General features: G+C 42.8%; 2 protein-coding genes across 3 annotated transcripts; both read right to left on the reverse strand.

Annotated features, from left to right (window-relative positions):
- Nucleotides 1-936: 936 nt before the first annotated feature.
- On the reverse strand, nucleotides 937-1,966 carry LOC137246494 (trypsin 3A1-like). Its single transcript, XM_067777592.1, has one exon. It carries the CDS (start codon nucleotides 1,851-1,853, stop codon nucleotides 957-959), a length of 897 nt encoding a protein of 298 aa, XP_067633693.1. The 5' UTR covers nucleotides 1,854-1,966; the 3' UTR covers nucleotides 937-956.
- Nucleotides 1,967-6,902: 4,936 nt separating this feature from the next.
- BORCS7 (BLOC-1 related complex subunit 7) lies at nucleotides 6,903-15,745 on the reverse strand. Of its 2 annotated transcripts, none has more exons than XM_067777593.1 (3): nucleotides 15,663-15,745; nucleotides 8,326-8,477; nucleotides 6,903-8,256 (listed from the first exon to the last, which is right to left on the reverse strand). In XM_067777593.1, exons 2-3 carry the CDS (start codon nucleotides 8,461-8,463, stop codon nucleotides 8,077-8,079), a joined length of 318 nt encoding a protein of 105 aa, XP_067633694.1. In that variant the 5' UTR covers nucleotides 8,464-8,477; nucleotides 15,663-15,745; the 3' UTR covers nucleotides 6,903-8,076. The 2 variants fall into 2 exon arrangements, with proteins under 2 accessions (XP_067633694.1, XP_067633695.1); XM_067777594.1 differs by having other exon boundaries at nucleotides 8,326-8,463; nucleotides 15,663-15,743.
- Nucleotides 15,746-16,304: the final 559 nt, after the last annotated feature.

The raw sequence follows: 16,304 nt of genomic DNA on the forward strand, positions 1-16,304 counted from the left end.
TTCATGAAATCAAGCATCATGACATTGTCACTTTGGGGATCAGAGATGGGTAAGTGCACCAGGGTGGAATAAGGCGCCATAAGGAATAAGGCGTGTGCTGTCGTTCTCTGGAGCAGAATGCCCAATACTGTTAGGTGAGTGAATATGGTCCCAGAAAGAGGAGTGAAATTAGGGACACTACGAAGATAGTAGTAATGGTGATCGGCCGTGTTAGCTGGAAGAGCCGTGATGCGCGAGTAATAGCGGGAATTTGTTATGGCTTGCGGAATAGCATTATCGCTGGACGCTCTTGAGCAGGATCAAAAAAGTGCGACAAAAGTTTTAGACAAACTAAGAGGTAGTCAGATGTTGGGGTCTAGCCCAAAACACCACGTTCGAAGCAACCATTACTTGCACGTAACACACTGATAATAGTGCGACTACCATACATATGTATATTATTTTCCCACAAGCACAGCCAAACCACTTTCCTGGACTGGGCTTAGGTTTGACACCTTCCCGGAGCAAGAAGTAGGGAGCAGTCCGGCTGCTAGGATCTGCTCCTCGGATGAGGTTTCGCTGAAATTACAGCCCTTAGCCGGGAAAAACGCCGGATTACTCCAGTACTTAGAACCGGCTGTAGTGGGAAAACGTGATTAATTGTTGTACTGCTTGGAAGCACCAAAAAAAATTATCTGCATAAGAGCATGTGAAAAATAATTTGAAATATGGCGATTAAGGCCATTTTTAACATGAAATTAAAGCTTCGTAACCCAGATCTTGTGTTTATTAATGATTTCGTTGAGAGGGGACCTTTTTAGCAAAATGTCCACGATACCACCGCCGAGTTAGGTTATTTTCTACAAAACTATCAAAATACATAGGTCTAAATACATATGTATGTATGTATGAAAACATATTTTATTTAAAAAAACACCTTATTTCAATAAACTTGTTTTCTTACTTTTACTTTTAGCTTACATTTTCTTTGCAGCCTTTTCTATCCAGTCTTTGTACTCAGCCACTCTTGTGTAAACACCAGGATATTTAGTCCTTCCGCAGCCCACACCAAACGACACGATACCCACCAAGATGGCTTGCCCACGTGAATAGCTCACCAAGGGACCACCCGAATCACCCTTACAACTATCACGTCCACCCCCCAGCGCGCCTGCGCACAACATGCGTCCAGTTATGGGCTCTTTTCCTGCGAGCGCCGTTTTGCAGTAATTCTGATTGAACATTTGCACTTCAGCATAACGCAAGCGCGTTGCTCCTACTTGTGTCTCCTCCGCTGTAGCACCCCAGCCACTGACAACCAGGAACGCCTTCTTTTTTGATATATCTGCGATATCCGTTTTTGTACCTAACGGTATCGGTTGTGTGTTATAATCGAACTGTAACGGTAACTGGAGCCATAGTAGCGCTATATCGTTACTTCTCAAGTTTGGTTTCTGAAATTGGCTGTGTAGGTAAATATTTCGAACGGGTATGTATTGACCACCCTGCTCATGCTCTGTGGAACCAGCACGCACTGCATACAACTCTGGCATGTCCGGCAACTTGAGACAATGCGCCGCACTTATAATGATTTTTGGTGTATAAATGGCACCGCCACAACGATGAGCACCTTCTAGTTGTATCGAAACTTGGTATGGAAATCGGTGGATTGAAGCCTCATTACCACCAACAATGCGTCCATAACGGGTTTCAAGCTGTTTTGTAGTATTATTTGCAGGAGAGTATAAGTCAGCAGCAGGATGCGCTGTAACAGACACTATAATGCTGCAGAAAACCCAAGTTATCATCTTGTACACGATGTATTTAATGTTGGATATGATTCTAGAATCACGATATGCTGTCTTGCGCATCATTATATAGATGGGCTAAAGTCTTCTTATCTTTGTCTTATCATCACGAATCTAAGAAAATTTAATACGTCACAATTCCGCATTCAAAACATCTTGTAATGAAATTAGATTGTGGAGCTTTGACCTACAAGCATAAACACAAATAACTCATTAGGGCATGTACTTGAGGTTTTGACTGTAATCAAGGAAAATATTTAGTTTTGAAATAGAACCGAACTTCAAATGGCACGCGAACCATGAAAGTCACATGCAAAGTAGCTCAAGGATACATTTTTCACCCTGACCTATGGCAGGATACAAATTTCAATCCTAAAAAGACCAATGACATATTCTTAATCAGATACGTAGACGACATTGCCGCTGTTGCTGTTGTTGTCGCGATAATGACACTCCCCGAAGGTTTTGGGGAGTGTTATCGATGTTGATGGGCCTTTGCCGAATATAGATCCGGTACGTTCCGGTAACAAACAAGATTAACGCACTAGCCCGACCATCTCGGGAACGATTTGGTATGACCACATGAAACCTTCTGAGCCATCCCGCACAGCCATCTCCTAGATCCATGAGGAACTTGGGGTGGCCACACCCTCGGCTGCTAAAGAAACAGGATTCGCCATGGTTAGGTGAGGTTGACAATTGGGTTGAAGAAGCTATAATTTGCGCTGGAAACCCCTTGAAAGGGTTGCGCTACCCAACTCCTTGAATCAGTTTGGTATTTTAGTCGCCTCTTACGATAGGCATACCTGCCGCTGGTATATTTTAAGCCCCTAACCCGCTGTGGGGCATTATAGCTGTCATTACAGTAACACAGAGGAAGGACGCAGATAACTCTATCAGATTATGATAAACGCGAAGGAGTGGCTAGACTCGCGTGGACTCTAGATGACAGCAGTAAAAAAGTTGAGTTGATACTCTTTGAAATAAGCGCATACCGCTTGAAGTTGGCTACGAACCCCATCTCTTCCACACCCCCCCCCCCCCCCCCCCCCCCCCCCCATACAGTACCAATGGCATATACAAAGGGTTTCGTTGCCAAGCGGATTGATGGCAAACATCGGAAGGCCAACAGAAAGTGAAAAACAGCTGCAGATGAACTACACGGCTCCGAACTGAGGTAACACGCTTTAGAAAACCAAATTTAACTATAAACCTTGAACCTACTGTTCCTGGAATGATAAGGCGGAATCAACAAACAATTATGGCCTTGAAATTGTGAAAATATCGTAATAAACTCGCCTGACCCCTGTCTCCGGTGTAGGTTTATTTGTAAAGAGATATGAAATATCGCTATATATTATGTTCTAGTGATCTAGTGTTCTAGTTAGCCACCTTCGTTTCTTATCAGCCAATGACTTAAGAACTTCGCTGAATCCGATATAAAAAAATAAATGTTTTTGTTTTGTTTATCGTTCAAGTATGTGAATACAGTAATTTGGTGTGAATTTGATAAGCTTTTGCCTTGAAATGATATCAGCAGAAGAGATATACGCCGCCAATAAACGTCGCCAATTTTTGTCGTTTTTCGCACGCCGCCGCCGAATGTCATATTCTATATCCCAATTGGCTTAAAGAAAAAGGAAAATTGGTGAAGCGAAATCCTTTGGTAGGTTCAGTTGACATGAAAAAAACAAATGAAATACACAGTTGGAAGCATTTTGCATTAATATGATTGCACCTCTGCAAAAAAATGTGTAACTCTTTCTTAAAAAGGGTTACCACAGATTAATCATTTTTCGGCATATATGTAATACTCCTATATTGCTAATAGAAAATGCTCGCAATGTGTTTTGAATTCAAAATCAAAACAAGACAGCCTATAAAATTTTTGTGATTGTAGCAGCATAAGTGTGACAAGAAAAAATTGAAATTTAGGTAGGTACATTCGATTATTGAATGCAAAAACAAAAATGTTTAAACAGCAATATATCGGCACTCTGATGTTTGGGAATTTACCTAGCTTTTTGTAGCAATATAGGAGTATTACATATATGTTTTTTCGGGCAGAATTCTTCTACAGTAACCTCAACAAGGGCTGCCATCCCTCAGGTTTACGCCCGGAGACTCAATGAGGTTTAAATTATTATCTCCTTATACACTCAGAAAAAAAATCGTTCTAAAACGAATGAAACAAGTTCAAAATTAAGAACATTCGTTGACAAAAGTCTCTTAAGTACGCTTTTTCTTAACAGGTGACCGATGGGCTTGTTTTAAGAAAGTTTTTCCAAGCACACCGTTTGTATTTTATGACCCGTTTGGTATTGATGTGTGAAACTTCTGTGATCATTTCAAGCAATACTTGGGCTTGATTTAAGACTTTTCGTTCTCACGCTTCAAGAACGATTTGGGGTCGATTTAACATATTTCGGTCTCAATAAAAGAACGGTTCGTGCTTGACCTTTGGTGGGAGGGGAAAGTATTTTTTTCAATAGGTACCCATTTATTTTTTATTAATAATAATTTTTTTGTCATAAACAAAAAATGTTTATAACAAAAAAATTTTTATTAAAATTCTCTTATTGAGAAATTATTTTTATCTGAAGACATAATCTGCATATATGTATACTTAAAACACAAGTTTGAGAATTACCTGTGCATATGTGAATGGAACTAAACGAAAAAAAAGAGTTAAAAAAATGGAACATAAAAAAATTGTTTTAAAAAAATTCAGAGTTTGACGGCGATCGAACTCGCACCACACGATCGCAACCGCAACATCATAGCCGCTGGTTCACTACAACTGCTTGATAGCCCGTGCCAAATGTTGTACTTAACATTGTAGTGCACACGAATTGTAACGTTTCTTTTTTCTTCAACTTAATTTAAGAACATTGTACTTAATTTAAGAACATTCGTTCTCATTAATATAACATTTGTTCATAATTTAAGACCAGCCGTTCTCTTTTCAAGAAAATGGTGTCAGTTCAAGAACAAGGTTGTTGTTTTAAGAACAGGTATCTCGTTTTTCAAGAACAAAAAAGTAAGAACATGAAGAGCTTGAATTGAGTCCGGTGGTGCTGGATTTTAGAACGGCGTTTTTCTCTGAGTGCACTTAACATGAAGATATACATACGTAAGAGAAGGATTTGAAAAATCACTTGGTCTTATATTCAAACCTCTGTTGTTTATTTGCGAAACTATAACACAGCGTCTGAAGCGTTAACTTCGATTTTGTTGTTGTTGTTGTTGTTGTTGTTGTTGTTGTTGTAGCGATAAGGTTGCTTCCCGAAGGCTTTGGGGAGTGTTATCGATGTGCCTTTGCCAGATACAGATCCGGTACGCTCCGGTAACACAGCACCATTAAGGTGCTAGCCCGACCATCTCGGGAACGATTTATATGGCCACATTAAACCTTCAGGCCATCATCCCTCCCTCCCCACCACCAAGTTCCATGAGGAGCTTGGGTCGCCAGAGCCTCGTCTGTTAGTGAAACAGGATTCGCCGCGGATAGGTGAGGTTGACAATTGGGTTTGGAGAAGCTGTATATTGCGCTGGCAACCTGAAGGGTTACGCTACACAGCCCCTTGAATTTGGCCTCTTACGACAGGCATACCTACCGTGGGTATATTCTTTCTGGGTCAGTTGGACTAGTGCCAGAAGTTGGCAGTATCGAATTTATGTCCGGCTGTTGATAAAATCTCGCACGAATGATCGTTCCGGAATAGGCAGGAGACGGGGGACAAGGATTGGTGCTCGTTATTGCACCCATTTGAACTACGGAAACTGGAAAGCTCCTCATGGAACTAGGGGGCAGGATTTCCTAGAAGGTAGAATTCCGCAATCCAGTCAACCTCACCAACGAAAGGCGAATCCTGTAACAAATATGAATGTATCATTCACGTATTTGGCAGGCGAGGCTCTGGCGACCCCAAGTTCCTCATGGAGTTAGGGGGTGGGCAGGCGGTATAGCCTCGAAGGTTCAATGTGGTCATATTAAATCGTTCCCGAGATAGTAAGGATAGTTTTATGGTGCGGCAAAGGACCATCAACATCGATAACACTCTCCAAAACCTTCATGGAGTGGCTTTATCGCTACAACAACAACAACAAGAACAACTTAGACTAGAAGAATTAATTTATTTATAATTAATCGTTCCCGAGATGATCGGGCTAATACCTAGTTGGTGCTTGCTTCAGGAACTTGCTGGATCTATATTTATCTGGAAAAGGACCATCAACAAAGATTATACTCTCCAAAACCTTCAGGAAGCGTCTTTATTGCTAGAACAAAAGAAGGAGACTAAGAGCTGGGATTTCCCACTTTAGACATATTAGCGCTTTTAGCCATTGTAGAATTCATTGGAAGTATTTAGCTGCGTTGCCAACGTCAGTAGGTTTCATGTACCGGAACGATACAATATGGTCGCCGAGCTTAAGAGTACACTGTGAAACACCGCGCTCAAACTACCACGAAATGCCTCCTGATGTCGCGAGATCATCATCAATGAGCCGGGAATACTCTCATAGAGGAGAAAAAGGAAAAACTGAACAAGTAGTTTCTGCGAAATACTCAGAAAGCTGGGCATCTTAACAAACATATGATTGAATATGCCTCTCCTCAAGGGAACCGTTTGATAAGCATAAGAAGGCCTCAACGCCGATGCCCGACAAACCCTGTTATCAGCATTCAATACCCGAAACTCGCAGTTGACGAAAGCAGACTTCCTAGAGAGATGCATGTCATTCTGGCACAACTTCGATTTGAATAATGTATTACGTTAAACTCTTATCCAGAATCAAACCCGACATACGCAATGTACATATGTCTAGCATGTAATGAGCCTCCACAACAACATCTTTTCAATTGCAATGTGGATCCAACGCCTCTAACGCCCATGTCTCTTTGGTCTAATTATTTTATCTAACTCAGCAAGAGGATATTGATGAATTTTTTTGAGTGATTAGCACCTATTTGATATGGTGAAGCAATTCTACCACAACAACAACAGTTATTTTTTTTTTTACGCAAATCATATGGCTATTCAATCCGTTTTATTTTGATTTCTAATGCTCGTAAAACCATCATCCTAACGTCATTTGAAAAACAGCACCACATATTTATGAGATCAATGAGACATTTTAATGGTGATAATACAAAATATTTGCGAAAAAATTAAATATTTCAACTATAGAAACTATTAGAAACTTCATAAATGGAGGAAGTTGGGCAACTCACAAAATCTCCCACTCGCCGCTTGTACTATGCTTTAATCAAATTTTGTATTGGAAACCACGGTAACAATGCAAATCTTAAAATTTTACATGAATACGACACTCTTGTGAATTGCCTAAGATATTACAAACGAAAGCCTTCAACTTTGAAAACTTTAATATAATCTAATTTTGGATAGTGGACACATTTAACCATAGTATTTCTTTCCATTCCTCTCTTACCTACCCGGTGAGTTCATAAAGTAAATATAATATATAATATAATGATCAGTTTTTATAATCTATATAGAACAACAAATAAACTGCGTATACAAATTCTGGGTTATACCACTATATTTACTTAGTCCCAATGATTGTATTGCACTTGGACTAGTTTTACGGTGTGAGTTTAAGGTACAGCAAAAGCTTGACTGAGCTCAACCTCGCCACTTTAGCCGTTGAGTACAAAATTGTTTGATCGTCTTCGTTGAAGCTGAAGGGGGAGATTTTGACTTAGTTTACTACTTAATTGAAGCTTAGCCGTCTATTCGGTTTTTGGCCGCCCAAAAAACGTGCCAGTCGCCAGTCTTTACTTTGTTACCTGGTGCCTATTAGAAACACTAAGAGAACTTAAATCGCTTTCCATCTGGGCTTTCCAACGGAGCCCCCTCCCTTTCCCCTTGATTCAGACGGGTGCAGACAAGAGCACATGACTTAGATAACATAACCGCTGTGTTTAGAGTCTAACTTAGCTTAAATTTAAATTTTGGCTGAAAGCATGGCCGTTAGAAAACAAACTAACCTAGGCCCGGTTTTCAATGCAAATTTAAACAATATTTAAATTTCAGAAAAGTTTAGCCTTAAAACTTTAGTCCTTTGCATGAAATTTTACAGCATATCCCAGTTTCAAGAGCTAAAGTGGCAGTCTAGTTAACTTTAACTGTAGTGAAAACTTGCATTAGTAAACGCGGACGTACAGTACTGAACATAATATAAGGAAATAAAATAAATTTTTTAAATGTTTGGCGTAGAAAAATTTACGAGGACTTTTTTAATTTCTACTGCCGCTCTCTTCTAATCATCTTTCCATAGCCGAGACTTGATCCTTAACATAATCTAAATGGTTTACGCTGTCGAGCATGACCTCATGTTGATAATCTACGTGTTGCAATATTAACTGCATTTTATGTAAGTTTTGACTACTATAATCTGACACAATGTCCACCTGAGTGAAATTTTTTATAGTTTGTCCTAAAACCTAAAATGTAGAAACAAATATAAAAAGGGGTATGATGACTTTCAGGCAGGCATAAGTATTAGATCATACCTCATTCGACTTAGAGCCACGCACTATCTGACGTGCAACGGATCCCAAATTGTTCACATTCACTCCAACTCGGTCACAAAGACGTTTTTTGCTGTCGCTGAATAGATGACGTGCTGAACTGCTAGACGCTGAAGCCATCTATAATTAAAGAACTAAAAAGTGATCGGTAATTCATTTTTAGTGGACTAAAACGAGGGAGATATTTTTTTGTAAATAGATGTAATTCAAAATTTTACAAAAGGCAATTCAAAGACTACTTTCCAGTTGTTGTTGTAGCGATAAGGACACTCCCCGAAAGCCTTGGGGAGTGTTGCCGATGTTGATGGCCCTTCGCCGGTTGCAGATCCGGTACGTTCTGGTACCAAGCCCGACCATCTCGGGAACGATTTGTTATGACCACATGCGACCTTCTAGGACATCCCGACCTCCCACACCATAGATCCATGAGGAGTGTGGGGTCACCAGAGCCTCGGCTGTTAATGCAACAGGATTCGCGACGGATAGGTGAGGTTGACAATTGGGTTGGAGAAGCTATATATTGCGCTGGCAACACCTTGAAAAGGTTGCTCTACACAATCCCTTGAATCTATTTGGTATTTTAGTCGCCTATTACGACAGGTATACCTACCGCGGGTATATTCTAACCCTCTAACCCGCTGGGAGACCACTTTCCAGTATCTTAAAATCTCCAAAATAAAAATTTTGGATTACATCAGTTTACAATAAAACGGGCGATATTTCATAAACAATTTTTATTATAAATGCTTGCATATACATAGTTTTTGAGTTAACCATGCAAAATTACAATTTGAAATTCTTGCAAAATAGTATAGGGCTTTAAGAATATAAATCTTTTACAGACAACCTCTTTGCTGCCCTCCCTATCCCGACTGATGCCCGCCAAGGGGAGCGTGCCTTCCGCAAGGTCATTGAATCCGCTTCGGCACGTTTCATTCCCGCCGGGAGAATTCCCGAAATCCGGCCCACTTCCCGGCGGAGGCCGCAAACTTAGCGAGAAAACATGGTCTTATAAGACAGCTTGGTCCAGGCGACCCCCAAATAAGGGATATAAACCAACGCATCAGATTGCTTGTGGATGAACACAAGCGGGCGAAATGGGAGGAGCACCTAAGAGGTTGTAACCTCTCTACCGGTGTGGGTAAACTTTGGTCCACCGTAAAGTCCCTATCGAATCCGACTAAGCACAAAGACAAAGTTTCCATCGCCTTTGGCGACAAAGTGCTGTCGGAAGCGAAAAAATGCGCGAGCGCTTTCTGCCGACAATATATAATGCATTCTACGGTCGACAAAGATAGACGGAGGGCCAACAGACACGCACATAAACAAAAATTCAGCGCGTCACCAATCACCATCACCGCTAAAGAGGTTGAGGACGCCATTGGTCGCGCTAAACCATCAAAAGCAGTGGGCCCAGACGGCATAGCCATGCCGATGCTTAAAAGCCTAGGGAAAGAGGGTTTCAAATATTTAGCGCATGTCTTCAACCTGTCTCTTTCCACCTTTGTCATACCTGAGAAATGGAAAATGGCCAAGGTGGTCCCGCTACTAAAGCCTGGTAAACCAGCTAACATAGGAGAGTCGTATCGTCCGATATCTCTCCTATCGCCAGTAGCAAAGACGCTTGAAGCCATTTTGCTCCCTTATTTCCAAGCAAATTTGCAGCTAGCCTATCATCAGCATGGCTTCAGAAAACTCCATAGCACTACCACCGCGCTAAATGCCATTAGCACCCAGATAAATTGCGGTTTAAGTCAAAACCACCACCATATAACAGTACTCGTAGCGCTAGACCTATCAAAAGCTTTTGTTACGGTCAACCATGGCTCGTTACTGCAAGACCTGGAAGGGTTTACCCTTCCCCCATGTCTTAAAAGGTGGAGCGCAAATTATCTGGGTGGTCGGCAGGCATCGGTGCAATTTAGAAACGAAACATCAAAACCAAGGGGAATTAAACAAGGGGTGCCACAGGGTGGTGTCCTATTCCCACTTTTGTTTAATTTCTACATATCTAAGCTATCTTCACCAGCGGAAGGAGTCACAATCGTTTCCTACGCCGATGACTGCACAATAATGGCCACAGGCCCAGGCCCACAGATCGATGAGCTATGCAATAGAATAAACTGCTACCTCCCTGATCTCTCCAGTTTTTTCGCCTCGCGAAACCTGGCATTATCACCGACTAAATCTTCCGCGACCTTATTTACAACATGTACGTCCCAAATGTCGACCATTTTGAACATCCATGTCGATGGCACTACGCTACCGACTGTCCTACACCCCAAAATCTTGGGTGTGACGTTTGATCAGGATCTACATTTTGGTGAGCACGCAGCCGCAATTGTTCCGAGAATTCAGAGCCGTAACAAAATCCTCAAATCCCTCGCTGGGAGTACCTGGGGAAAAGATAAAGAAAGTCTCATGACTACATACAAAGCAATTAGCCAGCCGATTACGTGCTACGCGTCACCCATATGGTCCCCAAGCCTAAAAATTACCCACCGGAAGAAGCTACAGGCCTGCCAAAATACTGCTCTCAGAATTGCCACGGGCTGTCTTCTTATGTCCCCAGAACACCATCTGCATGATGAGGCGAGAATACTCCCCATCAGGGAGAGAAATGAGATGCCGACCAAACAGTTCCTCTTGAATACCCAGAAACCTGAGCATCCCAACAGACATCTGATTGATGAACCAGCACCGCCTAGCGCTTCCCAAGGCAGTCGGTTCTATGTACCGGATCGACTCGGAATTTTTCCCGACCAAGGACTGTCATTTCAGTGTGACCCCATCTAATTTGTTTCGTCCCTCCCACAAATTGTCATCCTCCCAGCAGCTCCTTGCAGCAGGACTGCTCCATATTCTCTTACTCCGGGAAGGCATCGAATCCAATCCGGGTCCGTCTCCTGACCCCGGTCCTGAGAAATGGTTTTGCTGCATCTGCCGGAAAAGAATCTTTTTAGGACGGTCATACTCTGTTCAGTGTGTCTCGTGCAAGGGATGGTTGCATCGGACAGGTTGTTCTGGGCTTGATCCCAAAACCCGACGTCCACGTAACTTTTATAAATCTTTTGTGGCTCCTTGCTGTTCACGCCCAAGGGCGTCACGTAGTCTACGCCTAAGCGCCCCCCCCCCCACTACCATCCAGCAGCCCCGCTGATCAGCAAGCCACACCAAGTACCCGCTGCTGCTCGCGCCCCACGGCGCCAACAACTCAAACAGCTGATACCACTCATAACTACTACCTTCGTAGTAGAGTCGGTTGCAATGCTGAGCATCAGCCCCTGCCCCCGTCTTCTCCCCCCCTCCCCTCTTTTCCGGCAGCAATCGTACATACTCTTAGTCCCTACCTCCGTTTGCACCGTCTGCCAGCACAGAATATATAGGTTTGCGACATCCACCCAATGCAGCTCCTGCCTTGGGTGGTGCCACTTTCCTAGATGTTCTGGTCTCCGCGACGGCAACCCCCCGACGGGTTTTATCGCGCCATGTTGCCAGGTCGCAAACCCAAATCATCCTGGTACCCCAATGCTTGCCCAAGGACGCCCAGTGCCAGGGCCACAACAGCAATTGCGTCCTGGCCTTCCACAACCCAGGCGTAGTCACCCGTCACTTACCCCCAGAGTGGCGGCGTCTCCCCTTATGCACTTCAGAATTCTGCAGTTAAACTGTAATGGACTAACTGGGAAGATTACGTAGATAGTCGATTTCAAGAAGCGGCACAACATCCGCATTGATGCGATTCAAGAGACTAAACTCACAGCAAGATCTGCATTGCAGACCTGCTCTGGGTATAATGTCCACAGGAAAGACCGCGAGAGCGGAAATGGAGGCGGTATCGCGTTTATCATACACCACTCTGTGCAATATTATATATTTGATCCTGGCATCGACCGCAGGGACAATGTCTTAGAACGTCAAGGCCTATCAGGTCAGGCGATGAAAACCTAGAAATCATCAACATCTACATCCCTCCTGCCACCTGTTGCCCCAGTGGATAACGCCCTAATATCAGGGCCTTACTCACTGGCAACAATCGCATTATCTTAGGCGATTTCAATGTCCATCATGATCTATGGCATTCAAACTTGCGGGCGGACAGTAGGGGTGAGATGTTGGCGGATCAAATAGAAGAAACGACGCTCTGCATAATAAACGGAGACGCCCCCACACGTATGGTAGGAAGCTGTCACAGCTCGCCAGATATCTCAATCGTGAGCGCAGAACTCGTAAACTGCGTCAACTGGCAGCCGATGGTAACATTGGCATCCGACCACCTGCCCATACTTATTTCGCTTGAGCGTACCGCCGACTTCATCGTCACTGAAAAACGCACTTTCATAAACTTCAAAAAAGGAAAGTGGGAAGAATATAAATCCTTCACAGACAACCGCTTTGCTGCCCTCCCTATCCCGAATGATGCCCGCCAAGGGGAGCGTGCCTTCCGTAAGGTCATTAAATCCGCCTCGGCACATTTCATTCCCGCCGGGAGAATTCCCGAAATCCGGCCCCACTTCCCGGCGGAGGCCGCAAACTTAGCGAGAGAACGTGACCTTATAAGACAGCTTGATCCAGGCGACCCCCAAATAAGGGATATAAACCAACGCATCAGATTGCTTGTGGATGAACACAAGCCGGCGAAATGTCTTTAAAGGTGGACCGCAAATTATCTGGGTGGTCGGCAGGCATCGGTGCAATTTAGAAACGAAACATCAAAACCAAGGGGAATTAAACAAGGGGTGCCACAGGGTGGTGTCCTATCCCCACTTTTGTTTAATTTCTACATATCTAAGCTACCTTCACCACCGGAAGGAGTCACAATCGTTTCCTACGCCGATGACTGCACAATAATGGCCACAGGCCCAGGCCCAAAGATCGATGCGCTATGCAATAAAATAAACGGCTACCTCCCTGATCTCTCCAGTTTTTTCGCCTCGCGAAACCTGCCATTATCACCGACTAAATCTTCCGCGACCTTATTTACAACATGGACGTCCCAAATGTCGATCATTTTGAACATCCACGTCGATGGCAGTACGCTACCGATTGTCCTACGCCCCAAAATCTTGGGTGTGACGTTTGATCAGGATCTACATTTTGGTGAGCACGCAGCCGCAATTGTACCGAGAATTCAGAGCCGTAACAAAATCCGCTAATCTCTCGCTGGCAGTACTTGGGGAAAAGATAAAGAAACGCTCATGACTACATACAAAGCAATTAGCCAGCCGATTACGTGCTACGCGCACCCATATGGTCGCCAAGCCTAAAAATCACCCACTGGAAGAAACTACAGGCCTACCAAAATACTGCTCTCAGAATCGCCATGGGCTGTCTTCTTATGTCCCCAGAACACCATCTGCATAATGAGGCGAGAATACTCCCCATCAGGGAGAGAAATGAGATGCTGACCAAACAGTTCCTGTTGAATACCCAGAAACCTGGGCATCCCAACAGACATCTGATGAACCAGAACCGCTTAGGGACTTAAGGAGTCATCTCCGTAAGCATTTTGAGGAAATACGGCACCTGAGAACCCAGCCGTATGAAGTGAAAAAACACAAGCAGGTCCTTGGTGAACTCCATAAACAGGCGTCGGACCTTTATGCCGGGAATTGCCCGGTGAATCCAGTACTTAACGAAAATTATTCCAAACTCGCGGAAGAGGAACGCATACTCCCCAGGGAAACGCGTGTCACTCTTGCTCAACTTCGTTCGGGATACTGTAACAGGTTAAACTCTTACCTATCCAGAATCAACCCCGACATACAAAATGTATGCCCTGCTTGCAATGTGTCCCCACATGACACCAAACATCTCTTCAATTGTAATGTGGAACCAACGCCTCTAACGCCCCTTTCCTTATGGTCCACCCCTGTTGAAACGGCAAGTTTCCTTGGACTCCCATTAGAGGATATTGATGACAATTTGTGATCGGTCGCGGCTATTAGGTGGGGCGAGCATTGCTACAACAACAACAACAACACCAACAGGGGCTTAAGGAGTCATCTCCGTAAGCATTTTGGGGAAATACGGCACCTGAGAACCCAGCCGTATGAAGCGGAAAAAGACAAGCAGGTCCTTGGTGAACTCCATAAACAGGCGTCGGACCTTTATGCCGGGAATTGCCCAGTGAATCCAGTACTCAAAGAAAAGTATCCAAAACTCGCGGAAGAGGAACGCATACTCCCCAAGGAAACGCGTGTCACTCTTACTCAACTTCGTTCTGGATACTGTAACAGGCTAAACTCTTACTTATCCAGAATCAACCCCAACATACAAAATGTATGCCCCGCTTCCAATGTGTCCCCACATGACACCAACCATCTCTTTAATTGTAATGTGGAACCAACGCCTCTAACACCCCTTTCCTTATGGTCCACCCCTGTTGAAACAACAAGTTTCATTGGACTCCCGTTAGAGGATATTGATGACAATTTCTGATCGGTCGCGGCTGTTAGGTGGGGCGAAGCACTGCTACAACAAAAACAACAACAACAGTATAGGGCTTTGCTAAATGAAACAATTACACATCTGTAAACATATTTAGCACAAGTTTGGGTGGATGGGATCGATATTGCAATAACGACATTAATTCTAATACTGATGATTCTATGAATGACTGGTTTACTCTTAATTGCAATTGGCAAACAAACAATATAGATTGCATAGCATCGTGCTCACTTCTCAAGCTTATTGCAACAAATCGGCTATTTGTCTTTACCAGGACGGATTAGGAAATCAATTACAAACTTTGTGTTTTGAAGGTTGGCATGCCTAATATAAACGCACGCAAGTCATTTTCTGTCAAATATGTCTCATGCACATACAACTTGTATGATAGCAACCCAAATTGAATTTGCAGCGCGAAAACCTAACTCAATTTTTGTTCTGCGTGACATTTAGATTTGACGTTTGCACACATGCTTTACATTGTCGTAACGCATGCTTATTTGGGCAAAAAACGCCGGTTGTTTGCGTGCGCTAAAAAAACGCAGTGCGGCTTTATTGGGTTCGCATGTAACCCATTCGCAAAATTGAGCTTATTGGAAGACAAGAAATTTGCCAACTGCAACTGCAAATATCTCTGTCTTCGAGTTATTGTTTTAGCTTATATGTAGCTTTAGTTATCGCGTTAGCAGTACATCTGTGTTGTAAAATATTGCCGGAATTTGTTAACCAAAACAATAATCAGAATTTGTTCCAGCTCAATCGTTAAAAATTAACAAACCACTTTGGAATCTTACTAATTCAAAAATTAATTTACTTATTGAGATCAAAGAGATTATTTGGATCGCCCTTATCAATAAAGAACTACTTACTTTAAAATTAATCAAAATTATTATATTCTTTTGTTGTGCAAAATTATATATTACCGATCTTTGCAGAGGAAAAAACTTATTTGTAAATAAATAATCAGTTGTCAAAATAGCAGCTGACTAACTCACTACAAAGAGCTCCATCTATATGCCAAATTGAAAGAGTTTCTCCTTTGTACTTCGTACATTGGGCAGAGCTTCACCATTTTTGCACAAATTCTGTGGTATAAAATTGTGTGCTGGCCTGCCGTACAGACTAAGGTTATTGAATAAAAATACTTTTGAAAGCCAATTTTCCAAACTGGGTTATTCCTCTTCAGCGCTTTGGCAAATTCTCCGAATGTATTTCAGCCAAGAAAAGGTTCTCAGCGAAACTTCGGCTGTTTTGCAGATTATGTTCAGGGTCTGTACTGCAAACATGGTCTCCAATTTCTTGGAACAAATTTGAAGTAATACCCCCAAAGTGGAATAAAAGCCCGGGCGAAATTTTTCGGAGGTATATATAGCGTGGCAAACTAATATAATCCAATGAGCATTTCTGTAAATATATTTGAAAATAACTCAAAGTGAGTATGCTGTGATGAACAAAATATAACCGATTCCAAAATTTTGTTTATTTAAATTTTGTTTAATAATATGTTTGTA

The sequence above is a fragment of the Eurosta solidaginis genome, chromosome 3 (assembly GCF_040869045.1).
Source record: "Eurosta solidaginis isolate ZX-2024a chromosome 3, ASM4086904v1, whole genome shotgun sequence".
Classification (NCBI taxonomy): Eukaryota; Metazoa; Arthropoda; class Insecta; order Diptera; family Tephritidae; genus Eurosta; species Eurosta solidaginis.